Source organism: Mobula hypostoma, chromosome 17 (genome assembly GCF_963921235.1).
Source record: "Mobula hypostoma chromosome 17, sMobHyp1.1, whole genome shotgun sequence".
Taxonomy (NCBI): domain Eukaryota; kingdom Metazoa; phylum Chordata; class Chondrichthyes; order Myliobatiformes; family Myliobatidae; genus Mobula; species Mobula hypostoma.
The window spans coordinates 39,114,633-39,139,593 of NC_086113.1; the positions used below are offsets into that span (position 1 = coordinate 39,114,633).

Sequence of the window (24,961 nt, forward strand, 5' to 3'; positions counted from 1 at the left end):
GATACCTGGAATTTACACCATACTGCTAGTGTCTTCCACAGTGAAGACCGATGTAAAATACTTATTCAGTTCATCCACCATTTCCTTGTCCCCCATTACTACCTCTCCAGCATAGTTTTCCAGCAGTCCGATATTCACTCTTGCCTCTCTTTTACACTGTATGTATCTGAAGAAACTTTTAGTATCCTCTTTAATATTACTAGTTAGCTGCCTTTCGTGTTCCATCTTTACCTTCCTAATGACTTTTTTAGTTGCCTTTGGTTGGTTTTTAAAAGCTTCCCAATCCTCTAATTCCCCATTAATTCTTGCTCTATTATATGCCCTCTCTTTGGCTTTTATGTTGGCTTTGACTTTCCTTGTTGTGTCATCTTGCCTTTAGAATACTACTTCTTCATTGGGATGTATATATCCTGTACCTTCCAAATTGCTTCCAGAAATTCCAGCCATTTTTCTTTTCCAATCAATACTGACCAATTCCTCACTCATTCTTTTGTAATTCTCTTTACTCCACTGTAATACTGATATATCTGACTTTAGCTTCTCCTTCTCAGGTTTCAGGATGAATTCAATCATATTATGATCACTTACCCCTAAGAGTTCTATTAGCTTACGCTCTCTAATCAATTCTGGTTCATTGCACAATATCCAATCCAGAATAGCTGATCCCTTAGTGCAGGGGCCCCCAACCTTTTTGCACCACGGACCAGTTTAATATTGACGATATTCTTGCGGACCGGCCATCGGGGGGTGGGGGTGGTGTTCGAGTTCAACAGTGTGTGACAGGGAATGAGGAAAGGTGCAGCTGACTCATATCGTTTCGTATTGCCAAATCATATCGTTTCCGTGCGGCCCGGTGGTTGGGGACTACTGCCTTAGTGGGCTCAACCATGAGTTGCTCTAAAAAGCCATCTCGTAGGCACGCTAGAAATTCCCCCTCCTGTAATCCAACACCAACCATATTTTCCCAATCTACCCACATATTGAAGTCCCCCATGACTATTGTAACATTGCCCGTTTGGCATGCATTTTCTATCTCCCATTGTAATTTGTAGACCAGATCCTACTATGTTTGAGGGTCTGTATACAACTCACATCAGGGTCTTTTTACCCTTGCAGCACCTTAGCTTTATCCACAATGATTCAGTGGCTTCTGACCCTATGTGATCTGTCTCATGACTTGATTTAATTTTTTACCAATAGAGCAACACCACCCCTTGTGCCTTCCTGCCTGTCCTTTCAATATAATGTGTATCCTTAGACAGTAAGCTCCCAGCTATAACCTTTCAGCTATGATTCAGTATTGCCTACAACATGAAACATGCCAATCTGCAACTGTGCTCAAGTTTATCTACCTTATTCCTTATTCTGCACAAATTCAAATATAACACCTTCAGTCCTGTGTTCACCCTTTTCGATTTTTTCCACCTTTTACATTGCAACTCATCCTGTTAACTGCAATTTTACCCTATCAATATGCTCTCCTCACTACATTGTGTCTGTTTGTAAACCAGCTCCCTCATCTTCAGCTCTACCATACACCTTTCCTACGATACTCCTTGCATTGAAATATGGGCAGCTCAGGTCACTAGTTGCACCATGCTCATCCTTTTGACTCCTAACATTGTCTGAAGTCTTACCAACATCTCCCTCTACAACCTCTCCACTAACTGTTCTGGCATTCTGGTTCCCATCCCCCTGCAACTCTGGTCTAAACCCCACCATGCAGAAATTAACAAACCTTCCTGATGGAATATTAGTCCCCTACAGTTCAGGTGCAAACTGCCCTGTCTGTACAGATCCCACCTTCCCTGGAAGAGAACTCAATGATCCAAAAAATCCTATGCTCTCCCTCCTATAGCAACTCCTTAGCCATGTATTAAATTGTGTAGTCTTCCTAGTTCTAGCCTCACTCGCGTGTGGCATGGGGAGCAATCTTGAGGTCACAACCCTGGAGGTCCTACCCTTTAACTTAGCACCTAACTCCCTAAACTTCCTATGCATAATCTTGTCACTCGTCCTATCCATGTCATTGGCACCTGCATGGACCACGACTTCTGGCTGTTCACCCTCCCATTTAAGAATGCTGAGGATGCACTCAATCTGATATATCCCACCACCCTGACACCTGGGAGGCAACATTCCATCCAGGAATCTTGTTCTCGTCTGCAGAACCTTCTGTCTGTTTCCCTAACTAATGAATCCCTGATCACCACAGTGTGCCTCTTCTTCCCCCCTTCCCTTCTGAGTCGCAAAGCCAGATTCAATGCAAGAGACTTTCCTCTGTTAGGTCGACCCCCCCCCCCCAACGGTATCCAAGGTAACATACCTGTTGTTCAGGGGGATGGCCACAGAGGTACACTGCACTGGCTCCTTAACCCCTTTCCCCTTCCTGACTGTCACCCAGTCTCCGGAGTCCTGCACCTTGGGTGAGGTGTAACTACCCCACTATATGTTTTAACTATCAACCCCTCAGCCTCTCAAATGACCCGGAGTTCATCCAGTTCCAGCTCCAACTCCTTAATGCGGATTGTTAGAAGCTGCAGCTGGATGCACTTCTCGCCTTCCCACATCCCGCAAATGAAGCATTCTAATATCCTGCCTGTCCTAGCTGAGCAGATATAAAGAAAAGAAGGGAAAAAAAACATAACCTTGAGAGCTTTTCTTTCCTTGGCTTTCTCTGACTGAAGCCTCTTCACAGAAGCCTCAAAGAACTAAATCCTCAAGATCACCACTCTGACTGTCCACTCAGATGATGGCCACTGTGCTCGCCCCTGCCTTCTTTTAATTTGCTCTTGCTAATCAAAGCTGGTCACTGGTCAAAGCTCTTTTTTCCTGTAGCCACCCGCTGCTGCCCTTTCTACTCGGACAGTGGACCTGAATGAAATCCCCTTTTCTCAAAACTTCTGATTTCGGTTTTGGTTGCGGATTTTAGGTGAAATAATGTAGGGAATGCTGAAATCTGATGCTGTGGATGGTTTTAGTTGCAGTGCAAAACAATATCTTTATGAAGAATGTCACTTGTCAGCGGCTGGAGATTCAATTTTTAGTGCAGATGTTTGCAGTATGGAAGTGAATGTTTCAGTCTATCAGCTCTGGCAGAAACACCCTAAAGTCAACCCATACCTATTTCTTCCAATTTTATCTTATTTGTTGGACTGTTTTGAGATGGTTATTGATGTAGAGGATTTCTTGATAAGAGTGCCACCTGCTGCATTTTAGTTGCCTTGCAATGCTCAACTTGTGCTTTCACATTTTATTGTGTATTATGAATTGCATCTCTGGAGAAATATCAAAGTAAGTCTTTCTGAGAGAGCATTCTGATTTAATCATCATTCGGATTGTGCATCCTTCTGTCACACCTAAATAAGATAAGCATCAGAAACTTCTACTACCACTGTGTTATCTCTGGCACAGTGATGTCAAGAAAACAATCTCTTCCTCAATGTCACAAAAACAAAGGAGCTGGTTGTGGATTACAGGAGGAATGGAGACGAATGGATCTGGGGTTGAGAGGGTAAACAGCTTCAAGTTCCTCGGCATCCACATCACCGAGCACTTCACGTGGTCTGTACACACCAGCTGTTTTGTGAAAAAGGCACAACAGTGCCTCTTTCACCTCAGATGTTTGAGGAAGTTTGGTATGGGCCCCCAAATCCTCAGAAATTCCTACAGGGGCACAATTGAGAGCATCCTGACTGGCTGCATCATTGCCTGGTATGGGAACTGTACCTTCTTTAATTGCAGGGCTCTGCAGAGAGTGGTGCGGACAGCCCAGCGCATCTGTAGTTGTGAACTTCCCATGATTCAGGACATCTACAAGGACAGGTGTATAAAAAGGGCCGTAGGATCATTGGGGACCCAAACCATCCGAACCACAATCTATTCCAGTTGCTACCATCTGGGAAGCAGTACCGCAGCATAAAAGCCTGGACCAACAGGCTCTGGGACAGCTTCCTCCACCAGGCCATCAGACTGATGAACTCACACTAACTTGAGTGTATTCTATATTACATTGACTGTTCTATTTTTTAAATATTATTATAAATGACTATGATTGCACATTGCACATTTAGATTCAGATGTAACGTGAAGATTTTTACTCATGTATGTGAAGGATGTAAGAAATTAAGTCAATTCAAATTATCTGGCTACTTACCCTTGGGAATTAGAGGTTTTTTTCGGAAAACTCTTAAACAAGAACTCATACCACTGCCACTGGTTCACCTTCCCTTACGACTAGAGGGGTTGTTTAATTGCTCTTTAATACATTTTGTTCTTTAACAATATTGTTTCCAGGACTTTAAAAACCTGCTTGTGATTTCTTCAAGCATGAGATTAATACTATGTTCTTCATTTGCATCTTTAGTAGATGAAACTTTGGGGGAGCTGGTTACACAGCTGACACAGTTGTTTTTTTTTCCTCTGATAATATGTAACAGAACTTGTCTTGAGTCTTGGTTGGGACTTGCAGTTGCAAAGTGTAATGCATATACACAAAGAGTAAAAGAATACATAAGACTGACCTGCTGTGATTGCTTGTGTTTGTTTGTAGCACGCTTTTAATGTGCTTTTATAAAGGCATATTTTACTCCTTAACTTCACAACAAATTTACTTGAGGACTGATCATTTCTTCCAATTTCTACATGATGGCTGTGGGGAACATGCTCAGTAGTGTCGTGGTTAACACAACACTTTATAGTACAGACAACTCGGGATCCCGCTGATGCCTGTAAGGAGTTTGTACATTCTCCCTGTGACCATGTGGGTTTCTACTCGGTGTTCTGGATTCCTCCCACAGTCCAAAGACATACTGGTTGGTAGGTTAATTCGTCATTGTAAATTGTCCCGTGACGTTTTTAGGATTAAATCAGAAGGTTGCTGGGTGGATGGCTCAAAGGGCTGGAAAGGCCTATAAAAAGACATTAAAAATAATTTGGATTCTGCTCCCCAAGCTATGGAGTGTGCACCACTTTTCACAAGAAGATATTAAACTAAGGCGCTATCTGTCCTCCAAGGTACCGTTCAAATGAAAGGAGAATTTTTTGTAAAGCCTTGTTCAGCACTTATTCCTCAATCATTAGCACAGGAATTAATTAGTTCTGTATTTAATTACAGTTTGTGTGGCCTTAGTAAATGAAAATAGTTGTTTTCACCACTGATCAGTTATACAATAGTGAATTAACTTCAGGAGCAATTTATCCTAAAGGTTTTTGGAAGACCCTTAGATATTACAGCATGGCAAGTTGATCTTACACTCATTCTGTTTCTGGCATTCCCACAACCAAAGGTCTGACTTTAAGGACTCTTTATATCGTTATTGCTATTTATTTATATTTGCATTTGCACAGTTGGTTGTTCATTGCTCCTGTTCTTTAGGTTTGCTGAGTATGCCCGCAGGAAAAAGAATCTCAGGGTTGTATGTGGTGACATGTATATACTCCGATAATAAATTTTACTTTGAACTTTTATGCATATTCTCCACAGGCTACTCACGCAATGTAGAGGGTCAACACCCTGGATCATCAGCAACTTGCACTTCCAATGGTGTCATGCCAGCCACTGAGATGAATGAAGAGGCACAGAAGGCTGAGAACCAATCTGCCGGAATGGTGCATGGTCACCCCACAGCCGTGCTGAAACTACCTGGCGGACATCTCAACACCATCCCGACTACTGCAGCTTCCTGCCAGGTAGAGGAGCCACATCTCAGGAGGCCACTTGCACCTCAGAGATCTTGTGGTCCTGACCATAGGGGCAGTGACGTCAGCAATAGATGCGGTGAGGTGAGTTGCTGTAGATAAACCTTGCCCATAGCAATTTCACCATATCTAAGATCATAATTAGGCTAAAACAAAAAAAAAACAAAGCAGTATAGATATTGAAAACTGAAATAAAATGAAAATGTTGGAAGAAGTAATCCAGTAACCCTAGCCATTGTCACAGCAATGGTAGCTCTTTTTTTTTCTCTCTGAGGTTGTTACAATTTCTCTAGCATTTTCAATTTTTATTTTATATTCATTGATGGGTGGATTTGGAGGGTCATTAGCACTCAATTTATTCAGACTAGTCTGGATTATTAGTGCGACATTTATTGTCATTTTGCTTTGAGTAAGATTACACTTGCATTAGCTGTTTCCCTCCAAAGACAGCCACTGTTCTCCCTCATTTAATTTCTTTGGGAAAGTATGATTCGTTATTCTTTTCTTCTGTTGTGTATGTAAATCCCATATTGTAGAAAGCGCTTCTCTGTTTATTTGAAAGTTGTTGCACTTCACTTTTTAATTTTATTTGGAGATACTACACAGAACAGGCCCTTCCTCCCCAACGAGCCGAGCCGCCAGCAACCCACCTATTTAACTAAACCTAGCCTATTCACAGGACAATCTACAATAACCAATTAACCAACTAACCAGTACTTCCTTGGACTGTGTGAGGAAACCAGCAGCTGGGGGAAACCCACACGGCCACAGGGAGAATGTCCAATCTCCTTCCCAGGCAGCAACCGAATTAAACTACTCCCCAAGCTGTAATGACATCGTACTAACTTCTATGTCCTGATTTTTTGATCCCAGAAACCAAATTGTCCTCATGCTGGGTCCCAAACCAAAACATCGACAATTCCTTTCCTCCCACAGATACTGCTTACCTCAGCAAGTTCCTCCAGCATATTGCCTTTTACTTCAGATTCTAGCATCTGTAATTTCTAGTGTCTCCATTGTACATGAACAGGATCCATTGCTGCACTCTGGCATCAGTCAGATGAATGTCCAATATGGACTACCTGGTGATATCCCCCGCAGTTCTTCTGTTTTCAGTTTTTGCTACATGAAAATTATCCCAGAACGGCTATAAGTGTGATTATCAGAATGTGCAATTAGAAGTGCAATTATCATTGGCCAGAGAATTACAATTCCCTACAGCATTATTTCTCAGCTTAAACAGGGTTGCTGTATCTATGAGTAAAAGTCAGTATTGCAAATGACGAATCTAGATGGTCTGAAACTCTTTTTCCGCAAAGTAATGTGGTATGTACCAAGGCGACAACAGTCCCAATGAAAGTAATATCATAAGAACAGAAAATGTTAGTATTTATTAAGTCAGACAGTGACTAAGGAGGAAGAAACTGTCTTTGGGGATAAAATTGGTAAGCTCGCTCATAATACTGAAAGTACAATTGGCAAAAGATTTCTGTTGTGATATCTGCTAGGTCATTAACATAAGTAGACTATTACTATGCTATTAGCCAGTGCTAAACTGACGTTTAGCCATCGTTAGCTGGAGCGGATGCTAAGAAGCAGTTTGCTGATATACCAATTTTTTGGACCATAGAAAATTGCATCAGAATATTTTAAAATCAAGAGGCTGCAGATGGTGGAAGTGAAAAGCAGAGTGGAAATGCTGCAAGGCCTTTGAATATTTCCAGCATCTTCTGTTTTAAATTTGTAATTTTATATCATTTTCTTTGTTGTATGATTTCTATTGTACAGAAGGTTCAATCAGTACCTTTTGAAGCGCAAACAACGAATGCTCCAACAATAGATCGAATCATCTTTAATCCGAATCTCATGAAAAGTTTCCTAGATCTTGTTGACAGATACTGGAATGGATTTAAATCACTTCATTGTAATGAAAAATTTCTGTGTAAGTACTTTGTTGCTTTGATAAATGTATGTTTATTTCAAAGGATGGGTGTAGTTTTGCCTGGCCCTCCCCGTTTCCTCACTGTAACTATATTATCAACGAGTTAATCTGGATTCCCAGTTAGAATTTCATCATGGGTTCAATCCTTGCTCCAAATCTTTGGTGCTTCAGTGCATTACTAAATGAATGTTGCCCTGTCAGAGGTTTTCACTTTTGAATAATGTTTTAATCTGAGATTATACGTGTTCCTTTCCGGGAGATAGAAAAGTTCTAATGATACACATGCAAAATGCTGGAGGAACTGAGCAAGTCAGGCAGCATCTATGGAAATGAATAAACAATCAATGTTTCGGACCAAGACCCTTCTTCAGGACTGTTAAGGAAGGGGAAAAGACACCACAATAAAAAGGTGGAGCGAAGGGAAGGAGGATAGTTAGAAGGTGATAGGTGAAGCCAGGTGGGTAGAAAAGATAAAGGGCTAGAGAGGAAGGAATCTGATAGAAGAGGAGAGTAGTCCATAGGAGTGATAAAGGGCTGGAGAGGAAGGAATCTGATAGGAGAGGAGAGTAGTCCATAGGAATGATAAAGGGCTGGAGAGGAAGGAATCTGATAGAAGAGGAGAGTAGTCCATAGGAGTGATAAAGGGCTGGAGAGGAAGGAATCTGATAGGAGAGGAGAATGAACCATTGGAAAAAGGGAAGGAGATGATAGGCAGGTGAGAAGAGGTCAGAGTGGGGAATAGAAGAAGAGGGGAGGGGGAGGGGAAAAAGAGGGAGGTAAGAGGTGTAATGATGCTATTTTGAAGGAGTACAGAATACTCCTTGGCACTTTGGCCAAAACAACCATCAACTCAAATGACTGCACACAATGTCCTTCATTGTGAGGCACTTCAGAATGTCCAGATATCAATAAAATCAGTTCCCTTTTTTTCCTAGTTATCATTGGTTCCAATCTGGGCAATATTTTTGAGAGCAAGAGCCCAGATGGGAATTTAAATTTTGTCTCTCTTAATGAGGCACTTAAAAGAGATGTTGACTCTTCTGCTGCATTTGCTGGTGTTTGAATGTATTGGGTTATGTCAAACAAATAACATAGCTTTTTTTTTCATAACTAAATTGGAGTGTTTATGAGCTTCATCTTTATTGGCATAATGCTTAAATAGTATCTATTATTGAATATACTATAAGTTTGGTGAAGTCATGATTTTAGTACTGCAGTCACTCAACTAAAAACATCTTGCAGTCAGTGTACAAGTGGTTCTGGAATCCTGTCCACCAGACATGCTATGGAGCTCTGCACTTACTGACGTTCCAGCTACTGATTTTATCATAGTTTCAGGGACTCAATTGGAAAATTTTTAAAATTATATCTCCCTACCAGTAAAAGATTATCACTTTACTGCCTTCATGGAGCGTGCTTCAACTTCTCTCTGTACTAGATTTTTTTATTTATTTGTTTCAAGATGTGAAAAAGGGACTACAGAGAAGTCATCCGAGAGCAGCAAAAGAATAAAGTTTGTGTGATTTAATTGGAAGACCTCTGGGTGAGACAGAGAATCAGGAAAACCTTACCATAATATTTTATTTAATTTATAATTAGAATTAAGAAAGGGAATTATATCCATTTATTCACATTCCTTTATCTAATTGATCCCAGAGAAAATTTAATCCACTAGTTCAAATTTCCATCGTTGACCTTTCCTCTTTACCTTGCTTGCATTCCTAGTCTATCGTACACTTCTCATCTTTTTCTTGTTCATTTACTTTCTACCCTTGATTTTTCAACACCTTTTCCCTCTACTCTCCTTCTCTCTTCAGCCTTTTGCTCTCCCTCTTCTCTACTCTTTTTCCCTCCTTCCTTTAGCCTCAACTCCCCAGTCTTCAGTGCTCATTTTTAATCCCCCCCACAATGTAAGGCTTTTAGTATGTTACTTAACTGTTCACTTTTCTGTTTGTGTGGATAGATCAGGCTGGGAAAATATTAACGGCATTACAGAAAGATATGTTGATCAAAAACACATCAGAAGAAATAACAATGTTTCAAGATGAATCGAACAATTTAAAAGCAGAGATTAAGTCTTTGGAAACATGTCTTTGTCAGCAAAAGCAAAGATATACTGAAGAACTTCAGTCAATTTCAACGCAGCTAACTCAAGCTCAAAGAGATATGGTAAGGATTCATTGATTCGCTGTGTGAAATGTAGACAGTGTGATTTGATAGGATTTTAAATTAATGTGATGTTGTAGGATATTACATACATCAAGCCTGTCCATAGTTATCGACATCTCAACTCAGCTGCAGACTGTAGTTTCATTACCCTTATTATCCATAAAAATCTACTCATTTCAATTTTAGGTTTTTAACAAAGCCTCAGCCTATACACCTTTTTTCTCTGGGAAAGAGTATTCTGGATTACTGAGCTCTTTTTCAAGTACTTCCTTATCAGCTCTAAAATATCTGAAACCCTTGCCAAAATTTACCTAGTTGTTCAACATGCAAAATACAATGGAGAAACTCAGCAGGTTGGGAAGCATCCATGGAAACGAACAGTCAACGTTTCAGGCTGAGACCCTTCGTCAGGTCTGAAGAGAGAGGGAGCAGGGGACCTATAAAGAAGGTGGGGGGAGGGTGGGAAGGAGAAGGCTGGTAGGTGCCAGGTGAAAAACCAGTAAGGGGAAAGATCAAGGGGTGGGGGAGGGGATAGGCAGGAAAGGTGACGAAGGAATAGGGGAATCACTTTTATGTATTGAGTTGCTACCATATGATTGGCTGATTAGATAATTGCATAAATAGGCAGGTGTACAGCTATACCTAATAAAGTGGCCACTGAGTGTATGTCAGGATTAAATTCCATTTGCCATTGCTTTATCCAACTTCACAGATGGGAGCTGAGAACATACTGTCTTTTGTTTATTTCAAAGCCTATTCTTCCACTGTTTCCCATCATTTATCCAGAAATCTGCAGCTCATTTCCAAAAGTAGAGGTGGTTATATTCATCCAATCCTGTAATATCACATGCAACTAATGATGTTCAAAGTCTCATAGTGTGTTTAAAAGATTTTGATACAGTAGATGCTGATGACTGGTGGTGGTATCACCATTGGAAGGACAAGATGGGAAGAAGTTTCATTTGGAAGGTTACTGAGTTGGAACTGGTGTATTATTGCCACATGTGCTGGGGTACCATGAAAAGTTTGTCTTGTTTACTGTTTATACATTAAATAGTACATTGAGGTAGTACAAGGTAAAACAATAATAATACAGAATAAAGTGTTAACAACTACAGAAGAAATGCAATATGGTTAGACAATAAGCTGCAAGATCATAAAGTAGATTGCGAGATCAAGGATCTGTGTGGCTACTTGGAATATTGTGTTCACTTCTAGTCACCTCATTATAAGAAGTGTATGGAAACTTCAGCGGGTGCAGAGGAGATTTACCAAGTCTGGACTAGAGGGCTTGTCTGATGAAGATAGGTTGAGCTAACAAGGGCTTTTCTCTTTGGTGCAAAGGAGGATGAGAGGTGACTTGATAAGAGGCATAGATGGAGTGGGTGGCCAGAGACTTTTTCCCAATATGGAAATGGCTAATATAACTTTAAGTTGATTGGAGGAAAATATAGTGAAGGGATACATTTACGGCTACGGATCCTGCCTGGGTGGCCTGGGTTATAGGGGTGCTGTACAGATGAGCTTTGCACCAGTTGCCTCCATCTCTCACGGTTGTGGGCAAGTACCTGGGTTGCGGCAAAGTTCTCTCCAGTCCACTCTGCAAAGTTGTCTGTCCATTTCTTCCTCTGTCTGCCCCTTTTTCTTTTCCCCTCAACCATCCCCTGAAGAATGGTCTTTGACAGTCCACTTGATCTTATTCTGTGACCATACCATTTCCTGAAGGATGGTCTTTGACGGTCCACTTGATCTTATTCTGTGGCCATACCATTTCCTCTTCTTTACTGTGGACAGTAGATCTTTGTAGTGTCTCACGTGCTGGGTGATGGTTCTTCATACTTCATCATTTGAGACATAGTCTGTATAGGAAATGCCGAGGAGCCGTCTGAAGCATCTAATTTCTACTGCCTAGATCACCTTTTGCAGTTCTGTTGTCGAAAAGTCCATAATTTGCATGCATACAAAAGGATGGTGAATACAGTGCATGCAGGAGTATCAACTTGGATCTGAGAGCGATGTTGTCGTCTCTCCAGATCGGTTTTAGTTTAGCTAATGTTGCTGTCGTTCAGGCTGTCTTTCCGAGGACTTCAGGCTTTGATCATTCTTGGTTGATGATGGCGCCAAGATACTTGAACCATTTGATAGTCTCTAGTTCTTGTCTATTGACTGTGATTTTTGTTGTGATTGGCTCCTCACTGTTTCTCATCAGCTTGGTTTTATCAGCACTGATCTCTATGCCATATCTGGTAGATGTATCGTCCAGACGGTTCATGAGGCAGGCCAATTCATCCTCACTTCCTGCCAGCCCATTAATGTCATCAACAAACCTGACTTTCAACATCACTTGGCTTTCATGGCTGAAAGGACTTGTGGTTCTATAATTCTGGCACTGCTGAAGGTTCCCTTTCTTGGGGAGAGTGATGACGAGTGATTTTGTCCAGGACGTTGGCCATTCCTCGTTCCGCCATTCAAAATTTTCCTGGAGCAAATAATGACAGATTTTGTTGCAGATATTGTTGAGGATGTCTATCACTGTCTCTGCCCCATGTTTTATCAGCTCAACCGTGATGCCGTCTATTCCTGCATCTTTCCCATTCTTCAGCAATCTTCTGGCTGCTTCTACTTCTTCCTGCAGAATTGGAAAGTCATCATCGTTTGACAAGTCCTGGCTTGTGAGTACTGGGATCTCCTTAGGTCTGACAGTTGTAAAGGTCTGAACAATACTCAATCCATCTGCTAAGAATGTCTTCATCTTCTGTGAGACAGATTCCTTCTATGTTTTGGGTGGTGCTGGCTCATGACGGTCTCTGTTTAGTGAGGTCCTTCACAATTTGAAATGCTGGCCTGTTGTTGTTCTTGTTCAGGTTATCTTCTATCTCTGTACATTGTCTCTCAATCCATTCTTCCTTGGCCTTGATCGTGTTTTTCCCAATCTTCCTTGCACCCACCTTGGCATTCCAGGCCCCTTGATGATTAGAATGCCCTTTTTGTCCACATTGTCAATAATGGCCTGGAGTTGGGTGTAGAATTCCTCCACTTGGTCATCTTTATAGTCAGTCATTGGTTTGCAGGCCTGTATTATTGTGATGTTGAAAGATGGTGCTCTGAGGCAGATGGAAATAAGCGTGTTTAATACTGGGTGGCACCCGAGTACTGAGTTCTTGATGCTCTTGTTGACAGGAAATCCTACCCCATTGGCATGTTTGTCAAATTCTCCACTGTTGTATATGGCCTTCCTCAGTAAGATGTTCACTTAGGTTTTTCCATCTGACTTCAGAGTCACACGATGTGCCAGGTATACCCCTCCAGCTGATATGTGAGCTCCTGCTCTTACCCTGCTTGGGCAAGTTTTCTCATGTTCTGTGTAGCTAATGAGATATAATCTTTCCCATGGATCTTCTGTGGTGAGGTTACACCAATAGCTTACTTAACACCTCCACCCTGGTGTGCAACAGATGGTGCAGTCCTTGGGTGACCCGGGTGGCAACCAGTCTGGTATGGGGCCTTTACTATGTCCATCATGTCGTATGCCTTGGGCTGGTAAGGCCTGACAGTGCCCATCCTTCTCCAGGCCAGACCACAGCCAATGTCCTCCAATTCAATGGCTTGCCATGGTTTCGAACATGTGGCCGTTGTAGTCCTGACCAATGATTTTGTCAATGAGGGTCTTCACCCAGTGGTGCCGTGTTAACATCACCCCCTCATGTCATTTAGCCTGCCAGCAGAAGCAGTGTCCCACTTGGAGGCAGACGAGATTTAGGAGATGGATGAGGACTAGTGATGCCCATCCACACTACGAGGTAGAGTGCAGCTGCCAGACATCAAAGGTACAACCTCTAGCCATTGCCCCTTTATACAGAGAGTGATGGGTGTGTGGAACGCCTGGCCAGGGGTGGTGGTAGAGGCAGACAGATAAACACATGGATGATAGAAAAATGGAGGGTTATGTAAGAAAGAAGGGTTAGCTTGATCCAAAGTAAGTTAAAATGTCAGCACAATACATTGTGGGCCGAAGGGCATGTCCTGTGTTGTAATTTTCTATATTTTGTGCTTCCCCAGACAGAGTGAAAAGCTCAGTTATAGAGGACATTCATCAAAAATTCATACGCTTATGACTGATAACATAAGTAGAAATAGGGTTCAAGCAGGAAATTAGTCACATAGAATGAAGCACATAAACCAATGTAGAATGGTTGGTCTTTTAGTGGGGGTGGGGGAAATAATGTGTCTAATTGATCTTCCTTCAATGCAATAACCCTCTGTGTTACTCCAGTTATAACCCCCTTTCCTGCATCCCACCTGTGGTAGCTTTGCCTTCAACGATCTAGAATTCCACTTCTGCAGCTTTAGGTCTTTTTATTTCTCTCCTCCTCCTCCTTTAAGATAATCCTGAAAACCTTCCTATTTAAGGACATTTTCAAATATCTCATCCCTCATCAATTTTTATTCACGATCCTTACATGGAGTTAACAGCATGAAGTTTTGTTATATGAAAGATGCTGTGAAAGTGTGGCTAGTTGCAGTGTAACTAAGAGTCAGTTTAACACTGAGAACAATCTTCCTTGAGGTAAATGCCTTTTTAAAAACAGAGGAAGGCTGATTGTTTAGGTGTATGGTTACTTATGTATGCATGGAAAGGCAATGAGTTTATGATTGCCAAGTATAACAAAATTCACTGTATTGTTTTGAACATAAAAGATTAAATCATAAACCCAAAAAAAGAATGAAAAGTGGAAATGATCTCAATAGTGGTAGAAACATATGGCTAAAACATATGAAACCCCTTTTTGCTGGGTGTCTCTAGAAATGTGGCTCATTAGCCCTTTGCCAACAGCCACTGGACTCAGCCGTGAGAAAACTATCTTTCTCAAACTCCATACGTTTGGGGTTGTTATAACTTGGGTCCCACCAAAACCGGGAAGTTGAGATGTCTCGACCAATCAAACTTTGATCTGTGTGAAGACTGTGTAAATACTGCCCCCACGCAATTTACCCGTTGACAAGAAATAACAGATCGTACACTGCATACAATTATGAAGAAATTATATTTATAAAATTATTATCAGCTTTATTGAAGTTAGTAGTTAAAAGAAAAGGAAAAAAAAATAAAAAGGGCCCATTAACCCGGTCCAAATGTGCACGTAAGTTGGAGCTCATTTTGAAGTTATCGTAACTCATGGGCTGGACTCACAGTCTGCATGAAAGCACGCTCCACCTTCCGAATTTCGCTTGAAATCCACCTCAAACAAATGGGTTCCTCCCACGTGAGTATTGGTCCTTCCTCCTTGAAGTCACTCATCTGTGCAACAGGGATAGCATCCTCAGCCATCTTCCCTCCTGTCTTCTCCTAGCTCCCGCCAAAAGGACCTCAACCCACACCAGAGACCGTCGCAAAAATCTCTCGGCTCAGCGTTCTCTAGAATTTTCTCCCAATTCTACCATCCTGATAGGAACGTTGTGTCAGCCAAAGTTGAACAACATTGCTCCTCATCTTTAGCTCACACCCAAACATGCTAAAAACAGAATGGACTGCTGTTACAGAACTGTTAAGATGAAATACCTACAACATAGCAGTAAAGATCTTAACCAGGGTATTACACATATATATGCGTACAACGGTTTTATGTTGACAAATAGTTTGAATTATTTTATAGTTGGATTTTTTCACTTTCTTGCCAGCCCCAAGAAATCATAATGATTGCTGTTTTTTTGTTTTACCCATTGCAATTTATCAGCACATAACTACTTGCAAATCAATTAGGATGTTATTAAAGTAAATATTTGTTGTCCTTTTCCTCTTTGATATAACTTTAATACTTCCATTAATCCTGCTTAATTGTCATTCTATTTTAATAGGAAGTCGTGAAGAATCGTTTAACTCAGACCGCCGATGAGAAAAATCAACTACAGAATGTTCTGATAAAATTAGAACAAAAATCACATAATGTTTCCAATTCTACAAGCCAACAAGTTGAAGGTGTGATGCTATAAATGAACTCTTATTCACTTTCATTCTTTGAGCAGTATGTATGAATATGTATTTTGAAGAAAAAGCTTTGTTTTATGATTAAAAACTAACCAGTTTGCAAACTGTGGAATGGCTAAACCTATATCTTGCATGATAGAAGATTAGAAAATGAATTCTTCCGACATACACTGAGTGGCCACCTCCTTGTTAATGCAAATATCTAATCAGCCAATCATACGGCAGCAACTCAATGCATAAAAGCATGCAGACATGGTCAAGGGATTCAGTTGCTCAGACTAAACATCTGAATGGGGAATAAGTATGATCTAAGTGACTTTGACCATGGAATGACTGTTGGTGCTAGACAGGGTGGTTTGAGTATCTCACAAATGGCTGATCTCCTGCGATTTTCAAGCGCAATAGTCTGTAGAGTTTGGTACAAAAAGCAAAAAAAAATTCAGTGAGTGACAGTTCAGTGGATGAAAACGTCTTGTTAATGAGGACAGAGAAGAACGGTCAGACTGGTTCAAGCTGACAGGAAGGCAACAGTAACTCAACTAACAGCGGGTTATACCAGTGGTGTGGGGAAGAACATCTCTGAATGCACATCACATTGAACCTTGAAGTGGGTGCACTGCAGCAGCAGAAGACCACAAACAGACACTCAGTGACAAACTTTATTAGATACAGGAGGTACCTAATAAAGTGGGCACTGAGTGTAGTGAATTTATCAACGTTTGTTGAAACTAGTGCGCCATTTGTTCTGAGGTTTAAATCTCAGCTAGTTGTATTTTAGGATTTTGAGAATAAGCAAAGCCATTTGTCATTATTTTGCTTTCTCACCAAGACACCTTTTGGCTTACCCCAATTCAATTGATTACATCATTAGTTCTGAATCAAAAAGTATTGGACCCATTTTATGACTTTCACAGATCCAAAATTACAACTTTGGTGGTGCCATCTGCTGGATGTGACTTTAAACTGGAAATTCATTGTCCTGTCCTTGAGTTAGGATTTTGAGATGACTATTTGCTGTGATATTAAACTGTTCGTCCTATTAGTACACAAAAATTCCAATGCACTGTTTAACATAAGAAATATGCAAACAAATTCCCCAAATAATTTTGCTTTCAAGTAATCATGATCCCAGAATCATGTGAAACTAACTGACTTTATTATAGGCCCCAGTTACTTTGAGTTTACAGCTCTAACCTGGTCTTGGATTACTAGTCCTTGCAGGTTTGAAGTGCATGAACTGATTGAATTTGTGTGTGTTTGGGTCACTTTTTATACAATTGAACAATAGTCTGGTGTGAACAAGCAAGCCTGCCTATGCTTTCTTTCTTTGATCTTTTCGGCAAGTCCACATTTTTGCACATTTCACTGAGCTTTACGTTCCAAATGTACAACGTAGTTTTGATTATTCCTTTAGTCAATGTTGGACTCTATTTGGCGACCACCTGACAATTCTGGCCATACTATAGTTCAGTCAGTAAACACGACATTCATATCTTACCTCAAATTTGTTCATATCCTTGCAGTGGCCCTTCACATCCTCCCTCATACCCAAAATCTCAACTAGTTTTTGTTTCGTCAGCAAACTTGGGATTATGATATTTTATCTCCTCATCCAATTTGCTGCTATAGTGTGTGATTATCTGAGGCTCTTGCATTGACCTATTTGGTCAGTCTGCCTACCTAAGTAGAATATGTTTATTCCATCTTTAGTCCAATTTAAGAAAAATTTAAAATCCATTTTAATTCATTATTCCTAATTGTGTGCTCTATCCTTGTTAACCAATTTCCTATTTGCTACCTCATAGAAAGATTTTCAGAAATCTAAATTTATCACATCCAGTTGTTCCTCTACACCTGTTCTGCTAGTCACATTGTCAAAGAACTCCCAAGATTAGTTGTACATTGGTCAATAAGACTCTGTTCATTCCTACTGTTTTCAGTGTATTCTGTAATTACATTATTTGTTGTTGATTCCAACATTTGTCCTCCTACTTGTTTTGTGCTAACAGGTCAGTAGGTCTCCGTTTTTGTTTTTGTTTTGTAAATAGTGGAGTCATATTTATTACCCTTCCATCCACAGGAAGAATTCTAAAATCTGCAGAACCTCGGGTGATACAACAGCATCCATCATTTCTAAAATAGCCTTTTTTTCAAACCTCTGGGACACAAGTCATCAGATCCTTGAGAAATTTCTTTCACATTATCGTCACTGTTTCCTCTAAAGACAGTTTGTCAAGATTGCCAGTTAATCCTTTTCCATTGCAGAAAACAAGATAGGAGTTTCCCCTGCTGGCTCTTCAGCATATTGATCTAGAAAAACATCTTCGAAACTTTATGAATTGATCTTCTACCTTATTACAGCAAATTTGATTTATTAACTCTATGTAGGTTAAAGTCTACAGTATTAACCCCACGGACACACTTATGATTTCCTGATTTACACCATAGTCAATATTATAGTTAGCATTTTGTGTTCTACAAATAATTGCTACCAACATTTTCTGGACAAAAATAAAGATAAGCTTTATTTGTCATGCGTACATTGAAACATAAAGAAAAACTTTTTGTTTGTAACAAACCAAATCAGCAAGAATTGTGCTGGGCATCCCACATGTGTCGCCACTCTTCCAGCACCAACATAACATGCCCACAACTTACTAATCCTAACCTGTACATTTTTGGAATGTGGGAGGAAACTGGAGCACTCGGAGGAAACCCACATGGTCACAGGGAGAATGTACAAACTCCCTACAGACAGTGGCAGAAATTAAATCCCGATCCTAGAGCAGATGCTGTAATAGAGGTACGCTAACCACTATGCTACCGTCGCACCCATTGCTGTTTCTTAGCTTGACCCAAATTTATTGTTGTTTTCCTTCAAAGGTCTACTCTTTCTTCAAGATCCTTTCTCAACTCTACACTGATCTCCCTTATCAATGGTGCTCCACCATCCTTTTCCCTTTTGCTCAAAGGCTGAATGTCCTGGAATATTTATAAGAGGAGGGCAGAGCATTCCTATTGTTCCCAAACCAACATTTGTCTTTCGGCCAATGTTGCTAGAGCAGTCGTTTCTCTCACATCTATACCTGACACCTTGCTATGCACAAAGTAACTATTTCTGTTCACTCCACAGCATTAGTGACCACCGTTCAATAAGGAAAATGTAGATTTGAATAGCACCATTGCTAAAACTTCACTCCTCTCCTGACATAAGCTTGCACCACTTTTCTGAGCTTCATTTTTATATTTGTATATTTAGACCTGCAGAAAGATAATGAGCAGCTGTGTTGCGAGATTGACAGTCTGAAGCACCAGACCCAATGTTACACCAAAATTCAGGATCTGACTGAAAAGCTCCAAGAAAGCCACAGGTAACTGGCAGTTATGTGGGAGAGGGAAGGATATAACTTTGAGGAGTGCTTAAACGACTGGTGGCGTAGTGGCATCAGCTCCAGACTTCAGAGTGGAGGCTCCCAAGTTCAAATCCAGCCGGCTCCCTTGCACACTTTCCATCCGTGCTGTGTTGAATGTCAAGCTATCAACTTGGCCTTGTAAAAATAAGAAAGCCTGCTTAAAAAAAAACGCCGTCATGACGGCGCCCCAATGACTCCACTTGGAGTTAAGGGCTTTCTTCTTCTTCAAACCACAAGTATTTACAAACCTGTCAAATGACTGTAAGCAAGTAATTCTGACATTACTTTGGTTGAATTTTACCCTAAGTGACTGACACAATTACATGCTGCTGGAATAGACAAGTTTCCCATCAAACCCCCATGGGAAATTACTTTTCAGGTTGACTTCTCCTTGAAAGTGCATTGCAATTACAGGCCCACTCTGGGAGTGTCCTTGGATTTTCAGTGTAATGTTCGTCCTATTTTCCCTCCCCGTTTATGCCTTGATCAATCTGCTGTAGGCTGTAGATAATGCAGTCTGTGAAAATAATTGCAACTTTGTATATAGCATCAGCTTGGTCAAAGAAGGAGGGAAGTGGTAGAGAGCCACTACTCTGGCTGGAGATCTGTGACCAGTGGTGTCCCGTAAGGATCAATGCTGTTTGTAGTATATGTAGACTTAAACATGTAGGAGCAGAACTAGTCCTTTCAGCCCATCAATCTGTTCCACCATTCAATCATGGCTGATTTACTTTTCTCAACTCCATTCTGCTGTCTTCCCCCATAACCCTTAGCTGCCTTATCAATCAAAAACATATTAATCTACACCTTAAATACACCCAATGACTTAGCTACCTCAGCCCTCTGTAGCGATGAATTCTACAGATTCACCACCCTCTGCCTGAAGAAAATCCTTTTTTAGTTTCAAAGGGATGTCGCTCTATTCTGAGGCTGCGTTCTTTGATCCTAATGAAAACTACTGACTTTGCCCACTCTCACCAGGCCTTTCAATATCCAGTAGATTTCAATGGGATCCTCCCTCATCCTTTTCAGCAACATGAAGTACAGGCCCAGTGACATCAAATGCTCCTCACACAGAAAGCCTTTCTTCCTGGGATCATTCTTGTCCACTTCCTCAGGATCCTCTTCAGAGCCAGCACAACCATCCTCAGATACAGGGCCCAGTTTCCAAATGCCATCTAACTTATGCCTTATAAAGTCTCAGCACTACAACCTTGCTTTTATGTTTTAGTGCTCTCAAGATTAATTCCAACATTGCCCTGATGAAGGGTCTCAGCCTAAAACATTGAATGTTTATGTTCCTCCATAGATGCTTCCTGAGGTCCTCCAGTATGTAGTGTGTTGCTCTGGATTTCCAGCATCTGCAGAATCTGTCTTTCTAACATTGTTTTTGTCTTCTTTACTACTGACTTAATTACTACCTGCAAGTTAAACTTAAGGAAATCCTGAACTAGGACTGCCAAGTTCCTTTGCACCACTGATTTCTGAATTCTCTCTCTATTTAGTCTACATCTTTAATCTTCCTACCTCACCATTCACTATGCTGTATTTAATCTGCCTCTTCTTTATCCACTCTCTCAACTTGTCCAAGTCCTACAGACTCCTTGCCTCTGCAACACTACATGTTCCTCTACCTATCTTGGTATTACCTGCAAACTTGGTGACAATGTCATCAGTTTCTTGATCCAGGTCAATAATACATAAAGTGAACAGTATAGATAAATGATCTAGATGAAAATGAACATGTTATGTTTAGCAAGTTTGCAGACAAAGGTAAAAATTGGTAGAGATGTGGATAGTGAAGCAGAATATAGATCAGCTGGAAATCTTGACAGGAAAAATAGGAGATGGGAGTTTAGTCCAGACAAATGTGAGATGATGAATTTTAGAAGGTCAAATGCAAAAGAATATACTAAACAGCAGATGCTAAGGAAAGGAATCTTGGAGCAAGCCCATTGAAAGTTTCAACAAAGGTAGTTAGGGTGGTAATGATGGTATTCAACAAGTTTACCTGCATCTATCATGGCAAAGCGTGTAAAAGTTGGCAAGTTATGTTGTAGCTGTGGTTGAGCAATACTGGGCAATACTGTACACAATTCTGGTCACTACACTGCAGGATGAATGTGGAGTCTTTAGAGGGGGAGCACAAGAAATTAACGGGATGTTGCCTCCTGGATTAGAGTGTATTATCTATAAGAATAGGAAAGATAATATGCCAATGCCCTTTATAACTGGTACAAGTCTAAGGTGGGTGGGTGGTTTAAAAAGCAGATGCTCGGGCAATTTTTTTTAAATAGAAAGTGGAACATACTGCCAAGGGTGGTGGTGGAACAGACACAATACTGACATTTAAGAGGCATTTGGACAGACACATGAATGTAGATTGGAAAACTCAATTTTTCTGATGTTGACAGTGACAAAATGTGAAGAATTTAATGCATCACAGTGTTGAACGTTCTGTAAGGAATACCTTTAAGCTAGGATATTAGGAAAAGTTGACAAAGGCCCACTTGATTCTGTATTAATTTTCTATAAACAATTCTAACATTTTACCTTCACATTTGTTTTAATTCTTATGAATTCATTTGAGCAAAGAAAAACAATTCTTATGTGCCTTCTAAATTTCTCCCAGAAACTAGCCATTGCTACTTTACAATCATCCCCACTAATGACCCTCTCCAATCAACTTTGGTCAGCTCCTCTCTCATGCCTCTGTAAATCCTTTTCCTCTTCCTCCAAAACTGACACATCTGACTATCTTCTTTCTCTCAAACTACAGGGTGAACTTTATCATATTATGATCACTGCCTGTTAAGGGTTCATTTACCTTAAGCTCCCTAATCAAATCTGGTTCATTATACAACACCCAATCCAGAATTGCCTTTTCTCTCATAGGCTCGATGACAAACAAACTGCTGTAAAATGCTATCTTATAGGCATTCTGCAAATTCCTTCTCTCGGGATCCAGCATGAACCTGATTTTCCCAATCTACCTGCATATTGAAATTCCCCATTGCCATTGTAACATTGCCCTTTTTTTTTTACATGTGTTTCTATGTCCCGTGGTAATTTATACCCCACATCCTGGCTACAGTTTGGATGCCCGTAAAGTATACAACTTCCATCAGGATTTTTTTAACCTTGCGGTTTTTTTTAAAACTCTACTTACTCTACACAAGAATATCTGCATCGTTACTTTTTATCTCTGTTTCACTATATATATTTCATTAGGAGTTTGAGATTTGTTACCTAAAACACTCACAAACTTATACAGATGTACCATCAAGAGTATTCTGACAGGCTGCATCACTGTCTGATGTAGTGGGGGTGGGGGCTACTGCACAAGATCAAAGCAAGCTGCAGAAAGTTGTAAAATTAGTCAGCTCCATCACGGGTACTAGCCTCTGTAGTATCCAAGACATCATTAAGGACCCCCACCACCCAGGACATGCCCTTTTCTCATTGTTACCATCAGGAAGCTGGTACAGAAGCCTGAAGTGATTCAGGAACAGTTTCTTCCCCTCTGCCATCCAATTTCTAAATGGACATTGAACCCATGAACACTACCTCACTACTTTTTTTAAAATTTCTGTTCTTGCACTACTTAAACTATTTAATATGCTTACCGTAATTCAGTTTTTTCTATATTTATCATGTATTACATTGTACTGCTGCCGCAAAGTTAACAAGTTTCTCAACCTGTGCCGGTGATACTAACCCTGCTTCTGATGTTACAAATTAGGGGCTGGGAAATGATTTGCATGGGAATTTGCTGATAGCAGGATTGCATTAGTGTAGGTTCAACAGGATTGTAAACAGTCATTATTTAACTGTCTCCAAGCAACCTGGCATAATATTTTCACACTATCACGCTGTAAATATGAGCTGTTCTACAATTCCTTGCTTTGATCTTCTGCAGCTATTTTATTTAGTTTGAAATATGACTGAGATTTGCATTTAATATAGTCACATTTAAATGTACTGTACCTGATGTCCTGGATCTGATCCTTTCTTGACAACAAAATTGTGGATAGCTGTTGTAAAGATGCAAGCTACCAAGAGTTCTGTAACATCTGAATTTTCAGCATTGTTGAGATTAATTGCTGTCTTAATTCCAGAGCCCTGGTATGCACAAACGAACACTTACTGAGAGAGTTAAATGAAATGCGAGCCCGACACAAGGCAGAAGTGGACCAATTGCACTGGAGTTACATTCAGCTGAAAAAATTTGTAGAGAAGTCAACTCAGAATACGACCATGTCTGGTTATACATACTCAGGCAGAGACATGGAAAATCGGAGGCGCTGAAAGAAACCCGTAACATTTCTGTGAAGTGGTCCAGTGAAAACAAACTAGAAGGAGCCTGTATGACATCACTTTGTTTACCAAATGTTTTCCCCTTACATCAATACAGATTTTAATTGCTCACAGCCAGATATGTGTTAACAGTGTTTAAAGTACATGTACCAAAGATAGAAATTTAACCAGCTTACTTTATCAGCAAGATTATGGAGCTTTGTACTTTATCACTCTTTGCTCCAAGTGCACTATCTCCAAAGGACTAGGTAGATAGTTCACCAGTCTGTAACACTGACAGCAAAGGAACATGTAGCTGGGATTCTAGATGGGTTAGAAATTGATAAAGAGAAGTACTAAAATAAAAGTGCGTGACACTTTAAATGGATAAATCTCCTAGTCCCAAAATAGGATGCCGCGTACAGATCCAGAGGTAGTGCCTGGAGACTGGAAAATTGCAAATGTTATACACTTATTCAAACAAAATGGTGTAGAGATAAATACAGTAGTTACATACCATTGAGCTCAACTTTAATGGTCTGGATAAATGATAATCTAGGAATAAATTACTTACACAAATGTGGATTAATTGGAAAAAGTAGGCATCAATTTGTGTCTAAATATCTGAGCTTTTTCCTTAAAATACAGGGCTATCTATGAAAATGTGACTGATACACTATGTGTCTTCTGGAAGACAATAAAAAAAGTGCTATAAATTAGGTTTGTCTTCAAGAGTGAAGATCATGTATGGAATCACAGGAGTTTGTCACAGCATGGATAGAAAATGGGCTAGATAACAGGAAATATTGAAAGATTATTTGTGTTTCAAGTGGAAGGAAGTGTGCAGTAGAGTTTCCCAGGACTTTGTACCTGGACCTCATGTATATGGTGCTCAGGGTACAATTTCCAAACTGTGATCAGCTTCAGGGAGATGTAGGCTAACTGGTAGAATTGGTAAATTTGTGGCAGATGCAGCTTAATTCCAAGAAATTTAAAGCATTACTTCTTGAAAGAATATAAACCTCAGCAATTCTAAAAGCACTACAAGATCAGAGACTGTTACAAATGGCAGGGCAGGTATGAAAGTGTTTTTTAAGAGAGTATGCAATTTTGCACTTAATAAATTAGAGGCAAAGGAAATGAGCAAGTTTTGATGAATTTTTTTATAAAGCACTGTTTTGGTCACAACTGAAGTATTGTGTTTGTTTCTGGGAACCATGCTTTCAGAAAGTTGCTGCAAAGAGTGCAGGAGAGATTTGTTTCAAAATGATTCCAGGGAAAGGGACTTTCCTTTCATATGCTCTGAGACTTTTACTTTCATGTTGTACTGGCACCTGAATAATTTGAATTACCAGTACAGCTTTGGCTGTATTTAGTTTACTCTACATTAATACTTTACACCAAGCACTTTTCATTAGTAATTTATAACAATTGTTTGAAATTCCTTTGTCATTT

General features: G+C 40.2%; 1 protein-coding gene and 1 long non-coding RNA gene across 3 annotated transcripts in view; one reads left to right on the forward strand and one right to left on the reverse strand.

Moving 5' to 3' along the window:
• The window catches only part of LOC134357942 (uncharacterized), a 132,248-nt gene extending 108,787 nt beyond the window's left edge, over positions 1-23,461 (reverse strand). The window contains exon 1 of the long non-coding RNA XR_010020761.1: positions 23,198-23,461. This is a non-coding gene — a long non-coding RNA (uncharacterized LOC134357942). The remainder of the gene's footprint in view (positions 1-23,197) is intronic.
• cep72 (centrosomal protein 72) overlaps positions 1-24,961 on the forward strand; it is a 174,805-nt gene extending 149,844 nt beyond the window's left edge. The window contains exons 8-13 of one of the 2 annotated variants that reach the window (XM_063069732.1): positions 5,486-5,784; positions 7,489-7,642; positions 9,606-9,811; positions 15,668-15,788; positions 19,057-19,168; positions 23,329-24,961. In XM_063069732.1, the coding sequence (XP_062925802.1) occupies positions 5,486-5,784; positions 7,489-7,642; positions 9,606-9,811; positions 15,668-15,788; positions 19,057-19,168; positions 23,329-23,518 (1,082 nt within the window). In that variant the 3' untranslated portion in view covers positions 23,519-24,961. Of the gene's footprint in view, positions 1-5,485; positions 5,785-7,488; positions 7,643-9,605; positions 9,812-12,368; positions 12,665-15,667; positions 15,789-19,056; positions 19,169-23,328 lie in introns of those variants that run through there. The other variant, XM_063069733.1, reaches the window with a different exon arrangement.